Here is a 21,190-nt window from a genome sequence, read left to right on the forward strand (position 1 = left end):
GAATTTGGAACATTTGGAACAGAAAAATGCGCAAATTGCCCAAGGATATTGCCCATTCTTCTCTGTCGAAGGAGGGGAAATGGGGGGTTTTGCTGGGTGAGAGGAGGAGTTGGCAGGGATGTATCAACAATGCATATTAAGTAGCCACGTGCTTTGAGCACCAGGTCTAATATTTTTTCCCATTATATCCCTATTCTCCCCTCCCCATCCCCTATATTTTTCCCACTATTTTCCCCTCCCATTTTCACCTCCCCTATTTCCCTCCTTTATACTTCCCTACCCCTTTTCTCCCCTCCCATATTTCCCTTTCCCTCCCCTATATTTTTCCCACTATTTACCCCTCCCCTATTTTCCCCTCACTTATGCCCCTCCCCTATTTTCCACCACTTTCCCCTCCCCTATTTCTCACTCCCCTATTTTACCCTCCCTTAATTTCCCTCCCCTATTTCCCTCCTTATATTCCCTCCCATATTTCTCCCTCCCCCATATTTTTCCCCATTATCCCCCTATTTCCCGCCACTTTTCCCCTCTCATATTTCTCCCCCCTTTTTCTCCCCTAATTTTCCCCTATTTACCACCACTTTTCCCCCACCCCTATATTCCTTCCACTATTTTTACCCCTCCAATATTTCCCTCCCCTCCCCTATGTGTTTCCAACTTTTATCCCCTCCCTTCAGATCCCTCCCTATTTCCCTCCTTATTTTCTCCTGTCCTAATTTTCCCCTCCCCCATATTTTTCCCCCTTTTCCCGCCACTTTTCTCCTCCCAAAATTCCTCTCTTTCCCCCGTTTTGTCTCTCTCCCCATTTTTGTCTCTCTCCCCTCTCTCTTTCCCCCCCATGTCACTGGATTGGCTGACATTGTCAGTGATAAAGCCAATGGATGCAATAGCGCTATGTGGCCAACAGATAGAGGAATTGGAACAAAATTAACCTGAAGTCACTGCCATTACGGCACAATTTCCAACAGGATTTAAAAAATATACTTTAACTTTATTTTATGGGTAATACTAGGAGGAAAATGGATGCCCCCCCCCATTTAAAAAAAAAATTATATATATATTGGAGTAAAAGGGGTCAAAATAAGGAACGCTTCACGAATTTGTGTGTCATGTTGAGCCTTGCACCCGGTGATTGGTGAATTTGAGCCGTGCACCCGGTGATGGCTTACCAGCTGAAAATATCGGTATGGCTCTAAATGGCTTCAGGGGGGTGCTGTAGGTCCATGGCTGGGTAGTGTGCACCACCCACCCGGGCCCACCCAACAGGGGGCACCCCATGTCATTCAGACGGTTAAAAAAAAAAAATCTTCCCACTTATCTCTCATTGCACTATGTTAGTCTGTGGAAAGAAATTGGACTCATTTTTTTTATTCTCCCCCTTTTTCTCTCACTCTCCCACTTTTTTCTCTCTCCCCTTTCGCTCTCTCCCTCCCCTTTTCTCTCCACTCTCTCCCCCTTTCGCTCTTTCTCTCTCCCTTTTTCCCTACCTTTCTTGTTTATTTCCTTTATCTCAATACAGCTACATGGCCTGGTTCAGGACATACCAAGTAAAGCCGGGGACCTCAATGGGCCACTTCAAGGTCTATGTCCAACTCAGGGACACAGCAACAGCTGTAGAGCCTCCTAATCCATGTAAATATATATTCTGTAGTCATCTAAGTCAATTACACAGTAAATCAAACAGTGTAGCAAATGTGGGCCTTTAAGTTTGTGTGCGCCCAGCGCCACAGTGCGCCCAGCCACAGTGCGCCCAGCCACAGTACAAGCGTCAAAAGCTCACAGGCTGTGGGGTGTACAAGACAGTCCGGAGGGTGCTTGACATGGACGGCTGGTATTATATGGGGACAGAGTATTCTTACAGAGGCTGGTATTATATGGGGACAGAGTACCTGGAGTGCCGCCTCTGTAAGAAGCTACTAGCAGGATGGTCGCTGGAGGTCTTGAACCAGCTGGACACAAGTCATCGCTCCATGTTCCCAGCCATCTTGACTTACAGGTTAGTAATTCACACCTCTGGAAATCAAAGCTCTTGTTCACTTTGAGGAAAAACAGGAAAAAGCATCATAGTGAGAAAAAGAGGCGGTCAGTAGGTTCTTGTCAACACTGAGTTTTGATGTTTCAAAGCCCCATTGAAATGTTAATTAGCTCTTTGCCCATTGAAATGTTAATTAGCTCTTTGAGCTCTCTGAATTTCTGACCTTCGATCTCTTATCAGGAACTGCCCAAACAAAGCAGTGTTTCAAAGTCACCCTTTCCCCAAGCCCCTCCTTCCCTTATCAAAGTGTTTCAACGTCACCCTTTCCCCAAGCCCCTCCTTCCCTTATCAAAGTGTTTCAACGTCACCCTTTCCCCAAGCCTCTCCTTCCCTTATCAAAGTGTTTCAACGTCACCCTTTCACCAAGCCCCTCCTTCCCTTATCAAAGTGTTTCAACGTCACCCTTTCCCCAAGCCCCTCCTTCCCTTATCAAAGTGTTTCAACGTCACCCTTTCCCCAAGCCCCTCCTTCCCTTATCAAAGTGTTTCTAGAACCCCCCTCCACACCCTCCTCTTTTTTGACCCAATTGTCTCTGTGTATTAGGCTGTCCTGTGACCTGAAGGTGGTCAGGCTGAGAGAGAGGACACTGGGGAACAGTGTGACCAGGCTGTACAACCAGCTGAGGGAGCAGCACAGCCTGACCTGGATGAGTCGGACCCTGTACTGACCCTGTACTACCGGTCTGTCTGTGACCACTTTGTAGTCCCAGGTGCTGCACCACTGAGGGTAACACCTCCTCCTCCCTTTTTGGATGTGCCCTCAGCCCAGTGGCTGCTGACTGTCCACGGCTACGACGTTCTGTTCCAGCTAGAGGACTTCAAGGCCAGAGTCACCTCCATCTTTGGGTCCATCCTGAAGATGGATTCAACCAAGAAGGTGATTGAAGATGTTTTGACCAGAAATAATACTAGTTAGTTAGAGACAATCAAATGAATACTAATTTATTAGGACTTATTTTATGACTTAATGAATGTATTGTGAAACGTTGTGTCCACTCACTGACATGACTGTGTGTTCGTCTGTCTGTGTTTGTTTGACTCCCCTCAGGTGACCAAGAAACTAGCTGGGACAGCAGCGTGGGCCACAAATGTTGTCAATGAGTACGGCCAGGTGCTCATTACGGTCCTCACTGACAGTGAAGGGGAGGGTCTGCTCGACAGGGCAGCTGGCCTCCAGCAGCGCTACAGTAGATCTGGAGTGGCACCTCCCAAGCTGCTCTCTGTCGACCGGGACTGCTGCACCCTGATGGGAAAGGGGAAGACGGCAGCCATGTTCAGCCAGTGGGATGAGCTCATCGTCCGGCTGGATGTGTGGCACCTCATCCGTCGTTTTGCTCGGGGAGTGACCACAGAGAGCTCGGGGAATGACCACAGAGAGCTCGGGGAGTGACCACAGAGAGCTCGGGGAGTGACCACAGAGAGCTCGGGGAGTGACCACAGAGAGCCATCCCCTGTATGCTCTCTTTTTGTGGCGGCTCTCCTCCTGCATGTTGGTGTGGTGTGCTGTGCAGATGATGTGGAGCACCTGCTGGAGGCCAAGCGAGGTGAGCTCATGGAGAGCAACATCACCGGGGTCGAGTATCTCTTCTCCCAGACCCATGGTGACCAGAGGTTGGAGTCCAACCTCGGTAAGGACCCAGATGTCCCAGACGGGACACCTACTCTATTTGAGGAAGGAGAGGAGGATGACCCCACCATGTCCTTGCCCGACCTCGATGACCGTCTCCCACCAGTCCCTCCACTCCACCGCCCACTCAACCCAACCCATCCCAGGTACCTGTCGTCACACCCCCTGATGACACTGCACCAGCTGCCAGTCAGGACCCTGAGGATGATGTAAGTGCCTATCCACGTCCTAAACAGCTCACTCAAGTTTCTTTCCATTCATAACTATTAATGTGACTATTAATCCAACCCTTCCCCATGACTCTTCTATTTCCAGGAGTACATAGGACCTGATGGGGTTAGTGGATACCAGCACGTGGTCCTCCTGGCCACTAGTCAGCCACTGCCACCTCTACCCAGTCTGTCTTCCACCTCCCTCCCTATAACGCCAGTGTCCCAGACCTGCCCTCGACCTCCACTCCTCTTCCCCCTCCTGCTGGTGGACCAAAGGTCTCCAGGACCACCGAATGGAGGAGGAGGAAGAAGCTGGAGTCTGGCATTAAAGTCAGAGTGCACAAGCCATATGAAGGCTATAAGTGCTCTAAATGTGGCAAGCCTAAAACTTCTGAGTTTGGACACAGTATGTATGGTTCTGTGAGATTCTGTGCCGCTACCTCTGGTACGACTTGTTTCTTGGTCAAACGGACACGAGGCAGTGCATTTCTTCCGGTCTCCGACCGGATATTTTGGTTGAGATTTACCCGGACATTATTTCCAGACGTACAGCTATAGAATATACATCGCCTCGTGATCAATTTGATCGATTATTAACGTTTACTAATACCTAAAGTTGCATTACAAAAGTATTTCGAAGTGTTTTGTGAAAGTTTATCGTCAACTTTTTTAATTTAAAAAAATTACGTTACGTTATAAAACGCAATTTTTTTCCTTGATCACACAGTCTTCATAGATCGATATCTAGGCTATATATGGACCGATTTAATCGAAAAAAAGACCCAATAGTGATGTTTATGGGACATCTAGGAGTGCCAACAAAGAAGATGGTCAAAGGTAATGAATGTTTTATATTTTATTTGTGCGTTTTGTGTAGCGCCGACTATGCTAATTATTTTGTTTACGTCCCATGTGGGTCTTTTGGGGTGTTACATGCTATCAGATAATAGCTTCTCATGCTTTCGCCGAAAAGCATTTTAAAAATCTGACTTGTTGCCTGGATTCACAACGAGTGTAGCTTTAATTCAGTACCCTGCATGTGTATTTTAATGAACGTTTGAGTTTTAACGAGTGCTATTAGCATTTAGCGTAGCGCATTTGCATTTCCAGATGTCTAGATGGGACGCCTGCGTGTCGGGTAGGAGTAAGAGGTTAAACGCTAGTAAAACCAAATGCATGCTTTTCAACCATTCGCTGCCTGCACCCGCACGCCCGACTAGCATCACCACCCTGGATGGTTACAACCTAGAATATGTGGACATCTATAAGTACCTAGGTGTCTGGCTAGACTGTAAACTCTCCTTCCAGACTCATATCAAACATCTCCAATCTAAAATAAAATCTAGAGTCGGCTTTCTATTCCGCAACAAAGCCTCCTTCACTCACGCCGCCAAACTTACCCTAGTAAAACTGACTATCCTACCGATCCTTGACTTTGGCGATGTCATCTACAAAATAGCTTCCAATACTCTACTCAGCAAATTGGATGCAGTTTATCACAGTGCCATCCGTTTTGTTACTAAAGCACCTTATACCACCCACCACTGCGACTTGTATGGTCTAGTCGGCTGGCCCTCGCTACATATTCGTCGCCAGACCCACTGGCTCCAGGTCATCTACAAGTCCATGCTAGGTAAAGCTCCGCCTTATCTCAGTTCACTGGTCACGATGGCAACACCCACCCGTAGCACGCGCTCCAGCAGGTGTATCTCACTGATCATCCCTAAAGCCAACACCTAATTTGGCCGCCTTTCCTTCCAGTTCTCTGCTGCCTGTGACTAGAACGAATTGCAAAAATCGCTGAAGTTGGAGACTTTTATCTCCCTCACCAACTTTAAACATCTGCTATCTGAGCAGCTAACCGATCGCTGCAGCTGTACATAGTCCATCGGTAATAGCCCACCCAATTTACATACATCATCCCAATACTGTTTTTATTTATTTACTTTTCTGCTCTTTTGCACACCAGTATCTCTACCTGCACATGACCATCTAGATCATTTATCACTCCAGTGTTAATCTGCAAAATTGTAATTATTCACCTACCTCCTCATGCCTTTTGCACACAATGTATATAGACTATTTTTTATTTTTTATACTGTGTTATTGACTTGTTAATTGTTTAGTCCATGTGTAACTCTGTGTTGTCTGTTCACGCTGCTATGCTTTATCTTGGCCAGGTCGCAGTTGTAAATGAGAACTTGTTCTCAACTAGCCTACCTGGTTAAATAAAGGTGAAATAAAAAATAAAAAGTCAGCCAATCCAATGACATCCCCCTTCTATCTCTTTCTCTGTCACACTTTCTCTCCCTTTTCTCTCATCATTCTCCCCCTTTTTCTCACTCACTCCCCTTTTTCTTTCGCTCCCTTTGTCTCTCACTCTCCCTTTCTTTCTCTTTTTGTCTCCCCATGTTCTCTCTCCCCTTTTCTCATTCTCCCTCTCCCCCTTCTGTCTCTTTTCCCCCCCACCACCAGTTTTAAAAACTCTTATTGAACCACACTGGCAATGTGTCAACATGAAAGTTGAAACAGTCACCTTCCAACCACAGCCAGGCCACATATGAATCTCTAGTTCTCTGTCGCTCTCTTTAACATTTCCCTCTCTGCTGTTTCTCTCGTTCTAGTTCTCTCTCCTCTCTGTTACTACTCTTCTGTGTTGCTCTGTTCTGCTTCTCTCGCTACTAAATGGGGAGTTGGTTATAAGTATCTTTGGCCGGGCCATGTTGCAGAGAGCGGGGGAAGGGTGGGGAACAAAGACCAGGGGAAGAGCAACTAAAACCAGCAGGGGGAGGAGTCCAAAAGCTTATTACACTACATTTTAGTCTAGAATCATTCCTTATAATAATCAATTAAATGTCTCTACATCTATAACTAAAGTCAAAATGTCACAAAACAGCAGTTTTTGCATTTGATCACTGATCACTTTCTTTCTTACCAAATAGCACATTTTCACGTAAGGTACACGATTTTAAAACCCCCATGTTAGGGTATTTTTGACGTAGGCTTCACAACATTTCCTGCTACGTTTATGCGTGAGGACCTTTAGTGAATGCAGCCCCAGAGCGTGTCGGGTTTCAGTGAGTGGGTGGGGTTTTGTGCGAGGGCTTTTGTTACGTCATTATGTTCTACCCTATCAACGTCCTAGACGGGACAGTGTACTCGCATATCACCCAGCATACGTTGCAACTCTGAAGCAGAGGTTAGAAGATTACAACAGACAAGGTAGCCATTATTATCCCTACCAGTTTCATGCCTATACAATATCCTTTGGGAACCTTCTATGGGTGGTTTTTGAGCCTCTGAAGGTCTGTTTGAACGCAACCAGGATCCGAAACGTCAGGAGGGTTGTGCTCTATATATGAGGGCCTCTCCTATGTCTGTATTGTGCTCGCTTCGGCAGCACATATACTAAAATTGGAACGATACAGAGAAGATTAGCATGGCCCCTGCGCAAGGATGACACGCAAATTCGTGAAGCGTTCCTTATTTTGACCCCTTTTACCCCTATATATAAGGGGGGGACATCCATCTTCCTCCTAGTATTACCATAAGAACATGTTTTAAATCCCATTGGAAATTGTGCCATAATGGCAGTGACTTCATGTTAATTTTGTTCCAATACCTCCATCTGGTGGCCACATAGTGCTATTGCATCCATTGGTGTCATCACTAACAGTGATAATTTCCCAAGATGGCATAGCAGTGAAGACGTGTTTTGTTCGTGTCTCGAATGTGATACGGTATCGCTATTATTTTTTATTTGAGAACACATTCAATAACCTCCAGAAGCTAACCAGATTTGTGTCAAATCGGAGGGCATGTTGTCCGGTCCTCTGGCAGTCTCTATGGGGGTGCCACAGGGTTCAATTCTTGGGCCGACTCTTTTCTCTGTATATATCAATGATGTTGCTCTTGCTGCGGGTGATTCCCTAATCCACCTCTACGCAGACGACACCATTCTGTATACTTCTGGCCCTTCCTTGGACACTGTGCTATCTAACCTCCAAACGAGCTTCAATGCCATACAACACTCCTTCCGTGGCCTCCAACTGCTCTTAAACGCTAGTAAAACCAAATGCATGCCTTTCAACCGTTCGCTGCCTGCACCCGCACGCCCGACTAGCATTACCACCCTGGATGGTTAGAACCTAGAATATGTGGACATCTATAAGTACCTAGGTGTCTGGCTAGACTGTAAACTCTCCTTCCAGACTCATATCAAACATCTCCAATCTAAAATCAAATCTAGAGTCAGCTTTCTATTCCGCAACAAAGCCTCCTTCACTCACGCCGCCAAACTTACCCTAGTAAAACTGACTATCCTACCGATCCTTGACTTCGGCGATGTCATCTACAAAATAGCTTCCAATACTCTACTCAGCAAACTGGATGCAGTTTATCACAGTGCCATCCGTTTTGTTACTAAAGCACCTTATACCACCCACCACTGCGACTTGTATGCTCTAGTCGGCTGGCCCTCGCTACATATTCGTCGCCAGACCCACTGGCTCCAGGTCATCTACAAGTCCATGCTAGGTAAAGCTCCGCCTTATCTCAGTTCACTGGTCACGATGGCAACACCCACCTGTAGCACGCTCTCCAGCAGGTGTATCTCACTGATCATCCCTAAAGCCAACACCTCATTTGGCCGCCTTTCCTTCCAGTTCTCTGCTGCCTGTGACTGGAACGAATTGCAAAAATCGCTGAAGTTGGAGACTTTTATCTCCCTCACCAACTTTAAACATCTGCTATCTGAGCAGCTAACCGATCGCTGCAGCTGTACATAGTCCATCGGTAATAGCCCACCCAATTTACCTACATCATCCCAATACTGTTTTTATTTATTTACTTTTCTGGTCTTTTGCACACCAGTATCTCTACCTGCACATGACCATCTAGATCATTTATCACTCCAGTGTTAATCTGCAAAATTGTAATTATTCACCTACCTCCTCATGCCTTTTGCACACAATGTATATAGACTATTTTTTATTTTTTATACTGTGTTATTGACTTGTTAATTGTTTACTCCATGTGTAACTCTGTGTTGTCTGTTCACGCTGCTATGCTTTATCTTGGCCAGGTCGCAGTTGTAAATGAGAACTTGTTCTCAACTAGCCTACCTGGTTAAATAAAGGTGAAATAAAGGTGAAATAAAAAATAAAATAAACAGTCAGCCAATCCAATGACATCCCCCTTCTATCTCTTTCTCTCCCTATTTTTCTCTTTCTCCTCTCCCTTTTCTCTCATCATTCTCCCCCTTTTTCTCACTCACTCCCCTTTTTCTTTCCCTCCCTTTGTCTCTCACTCTCCCATTCTTTCTCTTTTTGTCTCCCCATTTTGTCTCCCTCCTCTTTTCTCATTCTCCCTCTCCCCCTTCTGTCTCTCTCTCCCCCCACCACCAGTTTTAAAAACTCTTATTGAACCACACTGGCAATGTGTCAACATGGAAGTTGAAACAGTCACCTTCCAACCACAGCCAGGCCACATATGAATCTCTAGTTCTCTGTCGCTCTCTTTACCATTTTCCTCTCTGCTGTTTCTCTCGTTCTAGTTCTCTCTCCTCTCTGTTACTACTCTTCTGTGTTGCTCTGTTCTGCTTCTCTCGCTACTAAATGGGGAGTTGGTTATAAGTATCTTTGGCCGGGCCATGTTGCAGAGAGCGGGGGAAGGGTGGGGAACAAAGCCCAGGGGAAGAGCAACTAAAACCAGCAGGGGGAGGAGTCCAAAAGCTTATTACACTACATTTTAGTCTAGAATAATTCCTTATAATAATCAATTAAATGTCTCTACATCTATAACTAATGTCAAAATGTCACAAAACAGCAGTTTTTGCATTTGATCACTGATCACTTTCTTTCTTACCAAATAGCACATTTTCACGTCAGGTACACGATTTTAAAATCCCCATGTTAGGGTATTTTTGACGTAGGCTTCACAACATTTCCTGCTACGTTTATGCGTGAGGACCTTTAGTGAATGCAGCCCCAGAGCGTGTCGGGTTTCAGTGAGTGGGTGGGGTTTTGTGCAAGGGCTTTTGTTACGTCATTATGTTCTACCCTATCAACGTCCTAGACGGGACAGTGTACTCGCATATCACCCAGCATACGTTGCAACTCTGAAGCAGAGGTTAGAAGATTACAACACACAAGGTAGCCATTATTATCCCTACCAGTTTCATGTCTATACAATATCCTGTGGGAACCTTCTATGGGTGGTTTTTGAGCCTCTGAAAGTCTGTTCGACAGCAACCAGGACCCGAAACGTCAGGAGGATTGTGCTCTATATATGAGGGCCTCTCCTATGTCTGTATTGTGCTCGCTTCGGCAGCACATATACTAAAATTGGAACGATACAGAGAAGATTAGCATGGCCCCTGCGCAAGGATGACACGCAAATTCGTGAAGCGTTCCTTATTTTGAACCCTTTTACCCCTATATATAAGGGGGGACATCCATCTTCCTCCTAGTATTACCCATAAGATTTTTTTTTAAATCCCATTGGAAATTGTGCCATAATGGCAGTGACTTCATGTTAATTTTGTTCCAATACCTCCATCTGGTGGCCACATAGTGCTATTGCATCCATTGGTGTCATCACTGACAGTGATCATTTCCCAAGATGGCGTAGCAGTGAAGACATGTTTTGTTCGTGTCTCGAATGTGATACGGTATCGCTATTATTTTTAATTTTAGAACACATTCAAGAACCTCCAGAAGCTAACCAGATTTGTGTCAAATCGGAGGGCATGTTGTCCGGTCCCCTGGCAGTCTCTATGGGGGTGCCACAGGGTTCAATTCTTGGGCCGACTCTTCTCTGTATATATCAATGATGTTGCTCTTGCTGGTGGTGGTAGTAGTAGTAGTAGTGGTAATGATGATGGTGGTAGTAGTAGTAGTGGTAATGATGATGGAGGTAGTAGTAGTAGTAATGATGATGGAGGTAGTAGTAGTGGTAATGATGGTAGTAGTAGTAGTAATGATGGTGGTAGTAGTAATGATGATGGTGGTGGTAGTAGTAGTAGTAGTAGTAATGATGATGGAGGTAGTAGTAGTGGTAATGATGGTAGCAGTAGTAGTAGTAGTAGTAGTAATGATGATGGAGGTAGTAGTAGTGGTAATGATGGTAGTAGTAGTAGTAGTAGTAATGATGGTGGAGGTAGTAGTAGTGGTAATGATGGTAGTAGTAGTAGTAGTAGTAATGATGGTGGTGGTGGTAGTAATGATGATGGTAGTAGTAGTAGTAGTAGTAGTAGTAGTAATGATGGTGGTAGTAGTAGTAATGATGGTGGTAGTAGTAGGGTAATGATAGCAGTTTAGTGATGATGGTGGTATGAGTAGTAGTAGTAGTAGTAGTAATGGTGGTGGTAGTAGTAGTAATGATGATGGTAGTAGTAGGGTAATGATAGCAGTTTAGTGATGATGGTGGTATGAGTAGTAGTAGTAGTAGTAGTAATGGTGGTGGTAGTAGTAGGGTGATGATAATGATAGCAGTTTAGTGATGATTGTAGTAGTAGTGATGGTGGTAGTAGTAGTAATGATGGTGGTGGTAGTAGTAGTAGTAGGGTGATGGTAATGATAGCAGTTTAGTGATGATGGTAGTAGTAGTAGTAGTAGTAGTGGTGGTGGTTGTAGTAGTAATGGTGGTGGTGGTAGTAGTAGTAGTAGTAGTAGTAGTAGTGATGGTGGTGGTTGTAGTAGTAGTAGTAGTAATGGTGGTGGTGGTAGTAGGGTAGTAGGGTAATGATAGCAGTTTAGTGATGATGGTGGTATGAGTAGTAGTAATAATAGTAATAGTAGTAGTAGTAATGATGGTGGTGGTGGTAGTAGTAGTAGTAATGATGGTGGTGGTGGTAGTAGTAGTAGTAGTAGTAATGATGATGGTAATGATGGTGGTAGTAGTAGTAATGATGGTGGTAGTAGTAGTAGTAGTAGTAATGATGGTGGTGGTGGTAGTAGTAGTAGTAGTAGTAGTAATGATGATGGTAATGATGATAGTAATGATGGTGGTAGTAGTAGTAATGATGGTGGTAGTAGTAGTAGTAGTAGTAATGATGATGGTAATGATGGTGGTAGTAGTAGTAGTAGTAGTAGTAATAATGATGGTAGTAGTAGTAGTAATGATGATGGTAGTAGTAGTAGTAGTAGTAGTAATGATGGTGGTGGTAGTAGTAGTAGTAGTAATGATGGTAGTAGTAGTAGTAGTAATGATGATGGTAGTTGTAGTACTGATGTAATGGTGAAGATCAGTTATTTAGTTATAAGTTAGTTTTAGTTTCATTTTCCATTTTTATTTATTATATTTCTACTACTGACTTACCTTGTTATTTTTGTATTTCCTGTTGTATTATCATTTGCCACCATTTTATATTACTATTTGTTATCTTTTTATAATTGTATTACAATGTATATTGTATACATTGTTGCTTTGGCAAAAGTGACACAATGTTTTTCATACCAATAAAGCAGCTTGAATTAGGAAAAAAATGAATTTGAGAGAAAGGAGAGAGAAAAATGAGAGAGAGAAAGAAGAGAGAAAAATGAGAGAGAGAAAGAAGAGAGAGAAAGAGAAAGAGGAGAGAGAAAGAAAGGGGAGAGAGAGAAAGAAAGAGAAAGAAGAGAGAGAAGAGAGAGAGAGAAAGAGGAGAGAAAGCGAAAGAAAGAGGGGAGAGAGAAAGAAAGGGGAGAGAAATGAGAGAGAAAGGAGAGAGAGAAAAGAGAATGAATGGAGTGGAATGAAGAGAAGAGAAAAAGAAAGAGGGAGAGAAAAAGAGGAACAGAGAAAATGGGAGGGAGGGAGAGAGAGAGAGAGGTTAGAGGGAAGAGAGAAAGAGAGGGGAAAAGAGAGAAGTTGTAATGCAATGCAACCTCTGGCCTCATCTCATTTACATTTACATTTAAGTCATTTAGCAGACGCTCTTATCCAGAGCGACTTACAAATCTCCCTATCATGCACGTGTTAAAGGGACGGTACAGTACTGTACCTTTCTGCGTTGTGTTCTGGTGATGTGTAGGTGGAAGACAAGTCTCTGGACACAATTCTGCTGGTTGTCTCTCTTTTAGTGACTGAAGGGATACAAATACAAGACAAAGGTTGGTGCTGCTGTCTGGACTCCCAAACACAACTATATTAGCCTCTCTTCATCACGCGCTGAGCTAACTCACGTCAACAACTAAAAATGCATTGTACAAGATGTACATGTTCATATTTTCAAAATACTCATTTCATTTTATAAATGTTGTACAGAAATAATTAGCTAATAAATGCTAAATATTTCTTAGTGTACTATTGTACCTGAGGTATACTAATGAGGCAACAACGCCATTTTGACATGTCCAGACAAGTAACAAAATTAACAACGGCTAACTAATTAGCACATTAAACATTACATATCAAATCGTCACATTTCAGAACATACCTGCATGGAATGGATACAAATACAAAGCCAAGCTTGATGCTGCCGTCTGGACTGCCATACACAACTATATTAGCCTGATAAAAGACAAAAGTGCTGAATTCCTGTCTGAAAACTCACGCTGTCTGCACCTGAGAGACCCGCAAAGGTAACGGTGGCTGGGCAAACCTTGCAAAGTTGCAATCAAACATTATCCCCATTCACACTAATATATATTCCTAAAAACAGTAGCGCAACACTAAATCAATGACGATCTAATTTTCGGTTGTCTTTTTTGGGACATTTGCTTACATGTGCATTGAAAAGAGCGGAGCGTAACATAACACATACCTCTCCTCATCAGGCTCTGAGCAAACCGAGGAGTAAAAGCATGACTCCTGTTGATGACCTCACAGCATTAACACCATGTAGAAAATAAATACAATACAATAGTTCACTCTTGAAAGTAGTGTAACAAATCTCAAAATAACCATAAAACAATAAATTATAATAAATGAGGGATTTTCGGTGAAATAAAGTATATGTTATAAATAAAGTATATGTTATACCTGTAATACATACGTAGCCTTTGCTTCTGCACAGGTGTTGTGTCGAAAATCTCCCCCCAGAATCCCCCCTTCGCGTTCTTCGTTACTGTGACTTGCTTGCTAGCTGACATTTCTGCTCTTCACTCTGTCAGTTTAGCCTACATTTCACTGATCTTAGTAGCAGAAAGCATTTTTGTCTGCAGTTTTCAGTTTGGCTATTTGTTTCAAGTGTATGTGGCGGTTCTAGCTTGTATGGCGCTCTGGGCGGAACCTCCCCTTCAGCGCCCGCCCGGTACCGTGTTGCCCCGGGCAAGATGCCCCTGGGCGGAACCCCCCCTTCAGCGCCCGCCCCGCACCGTGTTGCCCCGGGCAAGATGCCCCTGGGCGGAACCCCCTTCAGCGCCCGCCCCGCACCGTGTTGCCCCGGGCAAGATGCCCCTGGGCGGAACCCCCCCTTCAGCGCCCGCCCCGCACCGTGTTGCCCCGGGCAAGATGCCCCTGGGCGGAACCCCCCCTTCAGCGCCCGCCCCGCACCGTGTTGCCCCGGGCAAGATGCCCCTGGGCGGCTGCCCATGTCGCCTGTACCTAAATCCGCTACTGATTGTTGTATTAGTCTATAAATAAATCTCTTTGCCATAATTCATCATCTCTCTCGTGTCTTATTCAACTAGTATTTTTGAAAGTGTAAGGATAATAATTCAGACATAGTCGTCCTGAAATATTTATTGCTTGCCAACATTTTACTCCCTCCTCTATGTTTAATATAACACACATACATTAATTATTCATTTCGGTTGCCTTTTCTGGCATGAAGTTTGTTCTATAGAAACTATTTGACTCTGATGTGTGTCACCGAAAGTATTTGACTCAAGCCACAAAATGAAGGAAATTAGAAGGCGGGGGTGTATTCTGGCAGGGGGATTTTCGGCACAACACTGATACCTAATTTACTTGATGTTAGCTAGAAGCCAGCATTTATCTGCATTTGGAGAAAGTTGTGAACTCATTATCTTTTGGACACCCAAAGCTATGAAAATCGTGCGTATGTAATGAATGGAACTAGTCTGGGCTGTAGTCTGTTTAGCGAACATTCCACTCCTTGTAACATTACAGAGACTTTACAACCAGGCTGCAATGAAACAGTGTTGATCATATAATACATCTATCATGTGTTCGTTTAATGATGTGAAAATCATGATATTTCCCTTGCATTTCAATCCACACATGCATATGGGTCTGTAATGTATTGCATTGTTATCTAGGTATTCAATCCCTTTTTAAATTATGCAAGATTACTTTACAATAATGGCAATTATGTATTATTTGAATCTTACAATTTACCCATGTGGATCTGACATGCATCAAATGCTACATAACTTTGCATGCATGCTTTCCATAAATGCAATGTACTGATGAAATGCCCCCCATAAATAATTTTTAAAAAGGCAAGAAATGCAACATTAGGCCAACCTGACTAGCGGGGAAAGTGTTAAAAACCGTAGCTAGCGATCGTCAACACGATAGGATCTGAATGGAGGAAGAGACGCGTCACACACACCCGTGTAGACAGTTTTCACAGTCTTCTTGTTATGAAGTGAATCAACTGTATTCGCTTCTCAAGTATTGGTTAACATATGGAATATACACAAACTTGACAGTCGTGTCAAGTTGTCTGGATGTCATTTGGGTGGAGGGCCATGCACAATACACACGGGAAACTGTTGAGCGTGACAAATCCAGCAGCGTTGCAGTTCTTGACACATTCAAACCGGTGCGCCTGGCACCTACTACCATACCCTGTTCAAAGGCACTTAAATATTTTGTCTTGCCCATTCACCCTCTGAATGGCACACATACACAGTCCATGTCTCAATTTACTCAAGACTTAAACATCCTTATTCAACCTGTCTCCTCCCCTTCATCTACACTGAAGTAGAGTATTTTTTAAGGGAGTATTTTTTTAACCTTTATTTAACGAGGCAAGTCAGTTAAGAACAAATTCTTATTTTCAATGACGGCCTAGGAACAGTGGGTTAACTGCCTGTTCAGTGGCAGAACGACAGATTTGTACCTTGTCAGCTCGGGGGGTTGAACTTGCAACCTTCAGGTTACTAGTCCAACGCTCTAACCAGGCTACTTTGCAGCCCCAACATTCACCTGGTCAGGCTATGGCATGGAAAGAGTAGGTGTTCATAATGTTTTGAACAAACAGGACACGCACGCCTCTGAGAATCACGCAGCGCTGCTGGGCTGGCCAAAGGCACAGTAGGGTCACACATGCCGCTTTGAATGTGTCAGTTGTGTGAAGGGGACACAAATAACTTTGTCCTTTTTAAAATATTTATCTTGAGTGAAAACGTCTTCACAAATCGTGATTTTATCAGGAGAGAAGATATTCCATGCGGCAAAAATCAGATGATTTATTTCTCTCTTTGTGTCTCTCTGTCTCTCTGTCTCTGTGTCCAGCTGTGTCTATGGCGCGCAGCTCACCATCTGCATTGTTTGTGATACCGGGGGCACGGGTCCAGGTCCGTTGCATTTCTAACTGCCATGGGGAGAAAACGGTCGGCTGAAAACACTCCGGCTCAAGGGCGAATGACCGCACACCGAGAGGCATTTCTAACTGCCATGGGGAGAAAACGGTCGGCTGAAAACACTCCGGCTCAAGGGCGAATGACCGCACACCGAGAGGCGAGCGAGCAGAGGCTGTTAATTCAACAACCAAATGCAATTGGTTTTACATACAAGAACACCAGAAGCTATCGTCAGAGCTTTGGACTCTAAACGTTTATATTTCTTAGTTTTTCTTGTCTAAAACTTCCCCGATATCGGGTGTTTGGACTGGAGAGAACGGAAGAGAGATGGAGGGAGAGGGGGACTCATTTAAGGTTAACTTGAGTGTATCAATGTGGTATCATGTGGTATATGCAGTACTTAGATGTAGAAATGCAACCAGTGTTTCTGGCTCTCTCTCTCTTCTGCACTTCCTTTTCTCTGCTTGCTCTCTCCCTTTTTTTCTTTCTATATATTTTTTTCTCTCTCTCTCTCTCTAGGACTCTCTCTCTCTCTCTCTAAGTATCTCTTTCTATCTAGGTCTCTCTCTCTCTGTCCCCTAGATCTCTCTCTCTCTGTTTCGCTCTCTAGGTCTCTCTCTAGGTCTCTCTGTCTCTCCATGTCTCTCTCTCTAGATTTCTCTCGCTCTCTGTTTCTCTATAGGTCTCTCTTTCTAGGTCTCTCTCTCTAGGTCTCTCTCTCTCCTCTGCCATCAAGAGTGGAGTTGATGGAGATGAAGGGGGAAGGAGGAGGGAGACATCTTTTAATATTTAAATCAATATCCTAGAAACAGTTGGTTGACCGCTACTATGGTATCACGGGTGGTAAAGGCTCAATATACATCTCAGACTAGAGGGAAGAGGGGATACAACTCAGACTAGAGGGAAGAAGGGATACAACTCAGACTAGAGGGAAGAGGGGATACAACTCAGACTAGAGGGAAGAGGGGATACAACGAAGACTAGAGGGAAGAGGAGACACAACTCAGACTAGAGAGAAGAGGGGATACAACTCAGAGAGAAAGAGTGAAAGGGGAGAGAGAAAAGGGGAGAGAGATAAAAAGTGGGAGAGAGGGGAGAGAGAAAAGGGGAGAGAGAAAAAGTGGGAGAGAGCGAGAGGAAGGGGGATTGAGGGGAGAGAGAGAGAGAAAAGGGCAGAGAGAAAAGTGGAGAGGGAGGGATAGAAGACAAAAATGGGGAGAGAGAAAAAGATGGGGAAAGTAGGGGAAAATTAGGGGAGAAGGAAAATAGGGGAGGGGGCAAATAAGGGAAATATAGGGGTGGGGAAAATAGTGGGAAAAATAGAGGGGGAAATGGGGAACAGGAAAATATGGGAGGGGAAAATAAGGGAGTCGAAATAGGGGAGGGGAGTGGAAAGGAATTTTGGGAGGGAAAAGTGGCGGGAAAAAGGGGGAAAATAGGGAAAAATATGGGGGAGGGGGAAATTAGGACAGGAGAAAATAAGGAGGGAAATAGGAGGGATCTGAAGGGAGGGGATAAAAGTTGGAAAAACATAGGGGAGGGAAAGGGAAATATGGGAGGGGTAAATAGTGGAAGAAATATAGGGGTGGGGGAAAGTGTCGGGAAATAGGGGAAATTAGGGGAGGAGGTAAATAGGTGTAGGGAAGTGTCAAATGGGAGGTGTAAATAGTGGGGAAGAAAAGGGAAATAGGTGAGGGTAAAATAGTGAAATGGGAGGGAAAAATATAGGGAGGGGAAGGGAAATAGGGGAGGGAAGGAAAGTAGAGGTGGGGAAGATAAGGGAAAAATAGAAGAGGGGGAAATAGGGGAGGGGAAGGTGGTGGAAAACAGGGGGGGTGGTGAAATAGGGGGGCATAAGTGAGAGGAAAATAGGGAGGGGAAGGTGGTGGAAAACAGGGGAGGGGTGGTGAAATAGGGGGGATAAGTGAGAGGAAAATAGGGAGGGGAGAAATAGGGGAGGGAAGTGAAATATGGGAGGGGTAAATAGTGGCAAAAATACAGTGGAGGGGAGGGGAGGGAAGTGAAATATGGGAGGGGTAAATAGTGGCAAAAATACAGGGGAGGAGGAGGGGGAGGAAGTGAAATATGGGAGGGGTAAATAGTGGCAAAAATACAGGGGAGGGGAGGGGAGGGAAGTGAAATATGGGAGGGGGAAATAGTGGCAAAAATACAGGGGAGGGGGAGGGAAGTGAAATATGGGAGGGATAAATAGTGGCAAAAATACAGGGGGGGGAGGGGAGGGAAGTGAAATATGAGAGAGGGAAATAGGGGAGGAGGAAAATAGGGGGTGTGAGGGGACAATAGGGGAGGTAGAAAGAGAATAGGGGGGAGGAAAATAGGAGGGGAAAATAGGGGTAGGGAAATGAAATATGGGAGGGGAAAATATAGGGGAGAGGGAGGGAAATATGCCAGGGGAGAATAGGGGTAGGGAAATATAAGGAGGGAAATTAGGGGAGAGAAATCAGGGGGGGAATGTGGGAGGGGAAAATAGTGGGAAAAATATAGGGGATGGGGAGGGAATTATAGGAGGGGGATATAATGGGAAAAAAATATTAGACCTGGTGCTCAAAGCACATGGCTACTTAATATGCATTGTTGACACATCCCTGCCAACTCCTCCTCTCACCCAGCAAAACCCCCCATTTCCCCTCCTCCTTCGACAGAGAAGAATGGGCAATATCCTTGGGCAATATTTGCATCGCATTCTTCTCTGTTTCAAATGTTTCAAATGTTCCAAATACCCATTAGTCCTCTCCTCCAATCAGAGCTTTAGCTTGTTTCAAATTGGAGAAAGAGAGCAAAAACCCACCAATGAAAAGTCTAGTTTGTTTCAAATGTTTTTCAGCCAATCATCACTCTCCGAAAGTCCTGGAACGTAATTTGACCACAAAAAAAATATATTCCGGCAGCCATTGTTTTGATCATACCTACCCGGTGAGTATCTGTGGTAATTTCGCTTAATTTGCAAAGAAATCCACATCAAGGACTATAAATGTGATGAAATATGACATTAACACCTCTAGCCAACCGCATTTTTTTTTACTACAGAGGCTACCCGAACTGTGTAATTTAACAACGTCTGTAGATCTCTAGCTACTGTAGTTCTAGTATAGTGTGCTGCATGCTGTGCGCAGGCAAGTTAGCATTGTCTATCAAATATTTTTCTGACAGAAATGGATAATATCCTATGTATATATATTGCAAAGAAATGAAAATAATCAACTAGTAAAATGTGATGAAATATGACAACACGTCTAGCCAACCGAATTGTTTGACTACAGGAGCTACCCGAACTGTGTAATTTAACAACATCTGTAGATCGCTAGCTACTGTAAACAAGGTTTACAAAAACGCAAAAGTTTATTTGACTGCTGACAACCCTATAAAACCTTAGCTAACATCTATATCAACTCAAACTTGGAATTGTATACTGTTTAATTGTCTATTTTTCTTCGTTTTTTGATGGCATGCGTTTGAAGTGTATGTAGTTGGATGCATTGTATGATATGTGACAACATGATTGTCATTGGGGCAAACGTGGCTTTCTATGATTTTAACTAAACTGAATTTAACTGCATATGAGCTAATAATCAACCTAACCCGGCACCCCCCTCCACACCACTGATATTGTCCTATACCCCCTCCCCCCCTCACTGCTGTCCTCCTCCTAGCAGACCTATCAAGCAAAAATACGTTCCTTTATATGTATCTAATATGGTTATGCTGTCACTTGTAAACTGCACCCATTAGTCATGATAATAGTTTTTTTTCTTGCCTCCTAAGATGAAAAATCCAAGGTTCCGTTTCACACCCTCACAGGAGTTGGTCCTCAAGGCCACACCCCAGGCAGTAAAAGTGGACGCTGACGGCCCCCCCTGCTTCTGGTGCTCAGGGCCCTCCTGTGAGGACGCCTTAACTCGCTACTCGTGCGCCTATCCGGCCTTCACTGAGATGGTCAGGTTCAACCGGATGTACGACGAAGCTAAAGTCCTGTCCTTCCAGCCAGGTGAGTTTGTTTAATTCTTCTCATTGTATGTAAGATGGAACTCTTTTGCTCTGACAGTTAATTGGTTCCTGTGCTGATTCCAGGCCAGGAGGACAAGGCCCTTGTTGGCATCAGGAAGTACAAGTGGGACTCACTGCAGGACCTGGGTGCAGACAGGATAAAGTAATGTGTTTTTGTGTTTTCTATGTTCATCTCAGTGTGTTCTATGCAACATTTTACATCTGAAACAGTCCCTCTGCTGTGTCTCACACAGATATGTCAGGAGCTTGAGGACGCAGACACCCCGTTATCCTGGGAGTGCGATGGCCGCCTTGATTGACTACATTCAGCGCAGAGACCAGGAGGGGGTAGCTGCTGTGGTCAGGCCCGCCGCAGCCAGTAACACCCGGCCCAAGAGTGCGGCTACGTAAGTGTAGGGGCCGGACCCTGATTGGCTACGTAAGTGTAGGGGCCGGACCCTGATTGGCTACGTAAGTGTAGGGGCCGGACCCTGATTGTTACATGTTATTTGAACGAACACTTAAAAAAAAAATCGCCTTTGGGGAACCGCCTGTTCAGAACTGGAGGCCACCATGGACGGCTACATGTCAGGTGTGGAGGTGGGTCCTTTTGTTTCCCAGCACTATTTGTTTTTTTGTGCGTTACAACTCTGTGTTTGACTAAGAAAATGATGACTGATTTGCTTGTCTTTTTATTTGTTGAACTTTAAGAGTGTATGACAATAAATCAAAATGAATTCAAGGGAGAAAGTGCTTGTATTCCATGTATTTATTTCACAGGGAATGTCATGTGTGAAGCAACCCAGCATAATGTCCCCTACAGTACAAGTTAAGAT

The 21,190-nt window shown here is 44.4% G+C and overlaps 2 protein-coding genes, 1 long non-coding RNA gene and 2 other non-coding genes across 5 annotated transcripts; 4 read left to right on the forward strand and 1 right to left on the reverse strand.

Moving 5' to 3' along the window:
* Positions 1–1,565: 1,565 nt before the first annotated feature.
* On the forward strand, positions 1,566–3,592 carry LOC115112622 (uncharacterized). Its single transcript, XM_065000674.1, has 4 exons — positions 1,566–1,632; positions 1,723–1,959; positions 2,598–2,911; positions 3,083–3,592. The coding sequence occupies exons 1-4, from the start codon at positions 1,566–1,568 to the stop codon at positions 3,422–3,424; spliced, it is 960 nt and encodes a 319-aa protein (XP_064856746.1). The 3' UTR covers positions 3,425–3,592.
* A 3,665-nt stretch (positions 3,593–7,257) lies between these two features.
* LOC135560651 (U6 spliceosomal RNA) lies at positions 7,258–7,364 on the forward strand. Its single transcript, XR_010459150.1, has one exon. It is a non-coding gene; the product is annotated as a U6 spliceosomal RNA (small nuclear RNA).
* A 2,823-nt stretch (positions 7,365–10,187) lies between these two features.
* LOC135560652 (U6 spliceosomal RNA) lies at positions 10,188–10,294 on the forward strand. Its single transcript, XR_010459151.1, has one exon. It is a non-coding gene; the product is annotated as a U6 spliceosomal RNA (small nuclear RNA).
* A 2,561-nt stretch (positions 10,295–12,855) lies between these two features.
* LOC135559881 (uncharacterized) lies at positions 12,856–14,072 on the reverse strand. The gene is made up of 4 exons (XR_010458574.1): positions 13,837–14,072; positions 13,619–13,665; positions 13,292–13,365; positions 12,856–12,938 (listed from the first exon to the last, which is right to left on the reverse strand). It is a non-coding gene; the product is annotated as an uncharacterized LOC135559881 (long non-coding RNA).
* Positions 14,073–14,129: 57 nt separating this feature from the next.
* Positions 14,130–21,190, forward strand: LOC135559797 (uncharacterized). The gene is made up of 6 exons (XM_065000675.1): positions 14,130–14,362; positions 16,282–16,343; positions 19,195–19,283; positions 20,169–20,355; positions 20,439–20,517; positions 20,609–21,190. Exons 1-6 carry the CDS (start codon positions 14,130–14,132, stop codon positions 20,763–20,765), a joined length of 807 nt encoding a protein of 268 aa, XP_064856747.1. The 3' UTR covers positions 20,766–21,190.

This window comes from Oncorhynchus nerka, linkage group LG15 (genome assembly GCF_034236695.1).
Source record: "Oncorhynchus nerka isolate Pitt River linkage group LG15, Oner_Uvic_2.0, whole genome shotgun sequence".
NCBI lineage: Eukaryota > Metazoa > Chordata > Actinopteri > Salmoniformes > Salmonidae > Oncorhynchus > Oncorhynchus nerka.

Bases quoted from the DNA above. Each gene is read 5' to 3' on its own strand.
- LOC135559797 (XM_065000675.1), top strand. From the start codon at position 14,130: ATGCCCCTGGGCGGAACCCCCCCTTCAGCGCCCGCCCCGCACCGTGTT. The intron at 14,363-16,281 runs GCAAGATGCCCC...CTCTGTGTCCAG, and splicing joins CCCGCACCGTGTTGCCCCGG to CTGTGTCTATGGCGCGCAGC. The intron at 19,284-20,168 runs GTGAGTATCTGT...ACACCCTCACAG, and splicing joins GTTTTGATCATACCTACCCG to GAGTTGGTCCTCAAGGCCAC.
- LOC115112622 (XM_065000674.1), top strand. From the start codon at position 1,566: ATGGGCCACTTCAAGGTCTATGTCCAACTCAGGGACACAGCAACAGCT. The intron at 1,633-1,722 runs GTAAATATATAT...GTGTGCGCCCAG, and splicing joins TGTAGAGCCTCCTAATCCAT to CGCCACAGTGCGCCCAGCCA. The intron at 1,960-2,597 runs GTCATCGCTCCA...TGTGACCTGAAG, and splicing joins CTTGAACCAGCTGGACACAA to GTGGTCAGGCTGAGAGAGAG.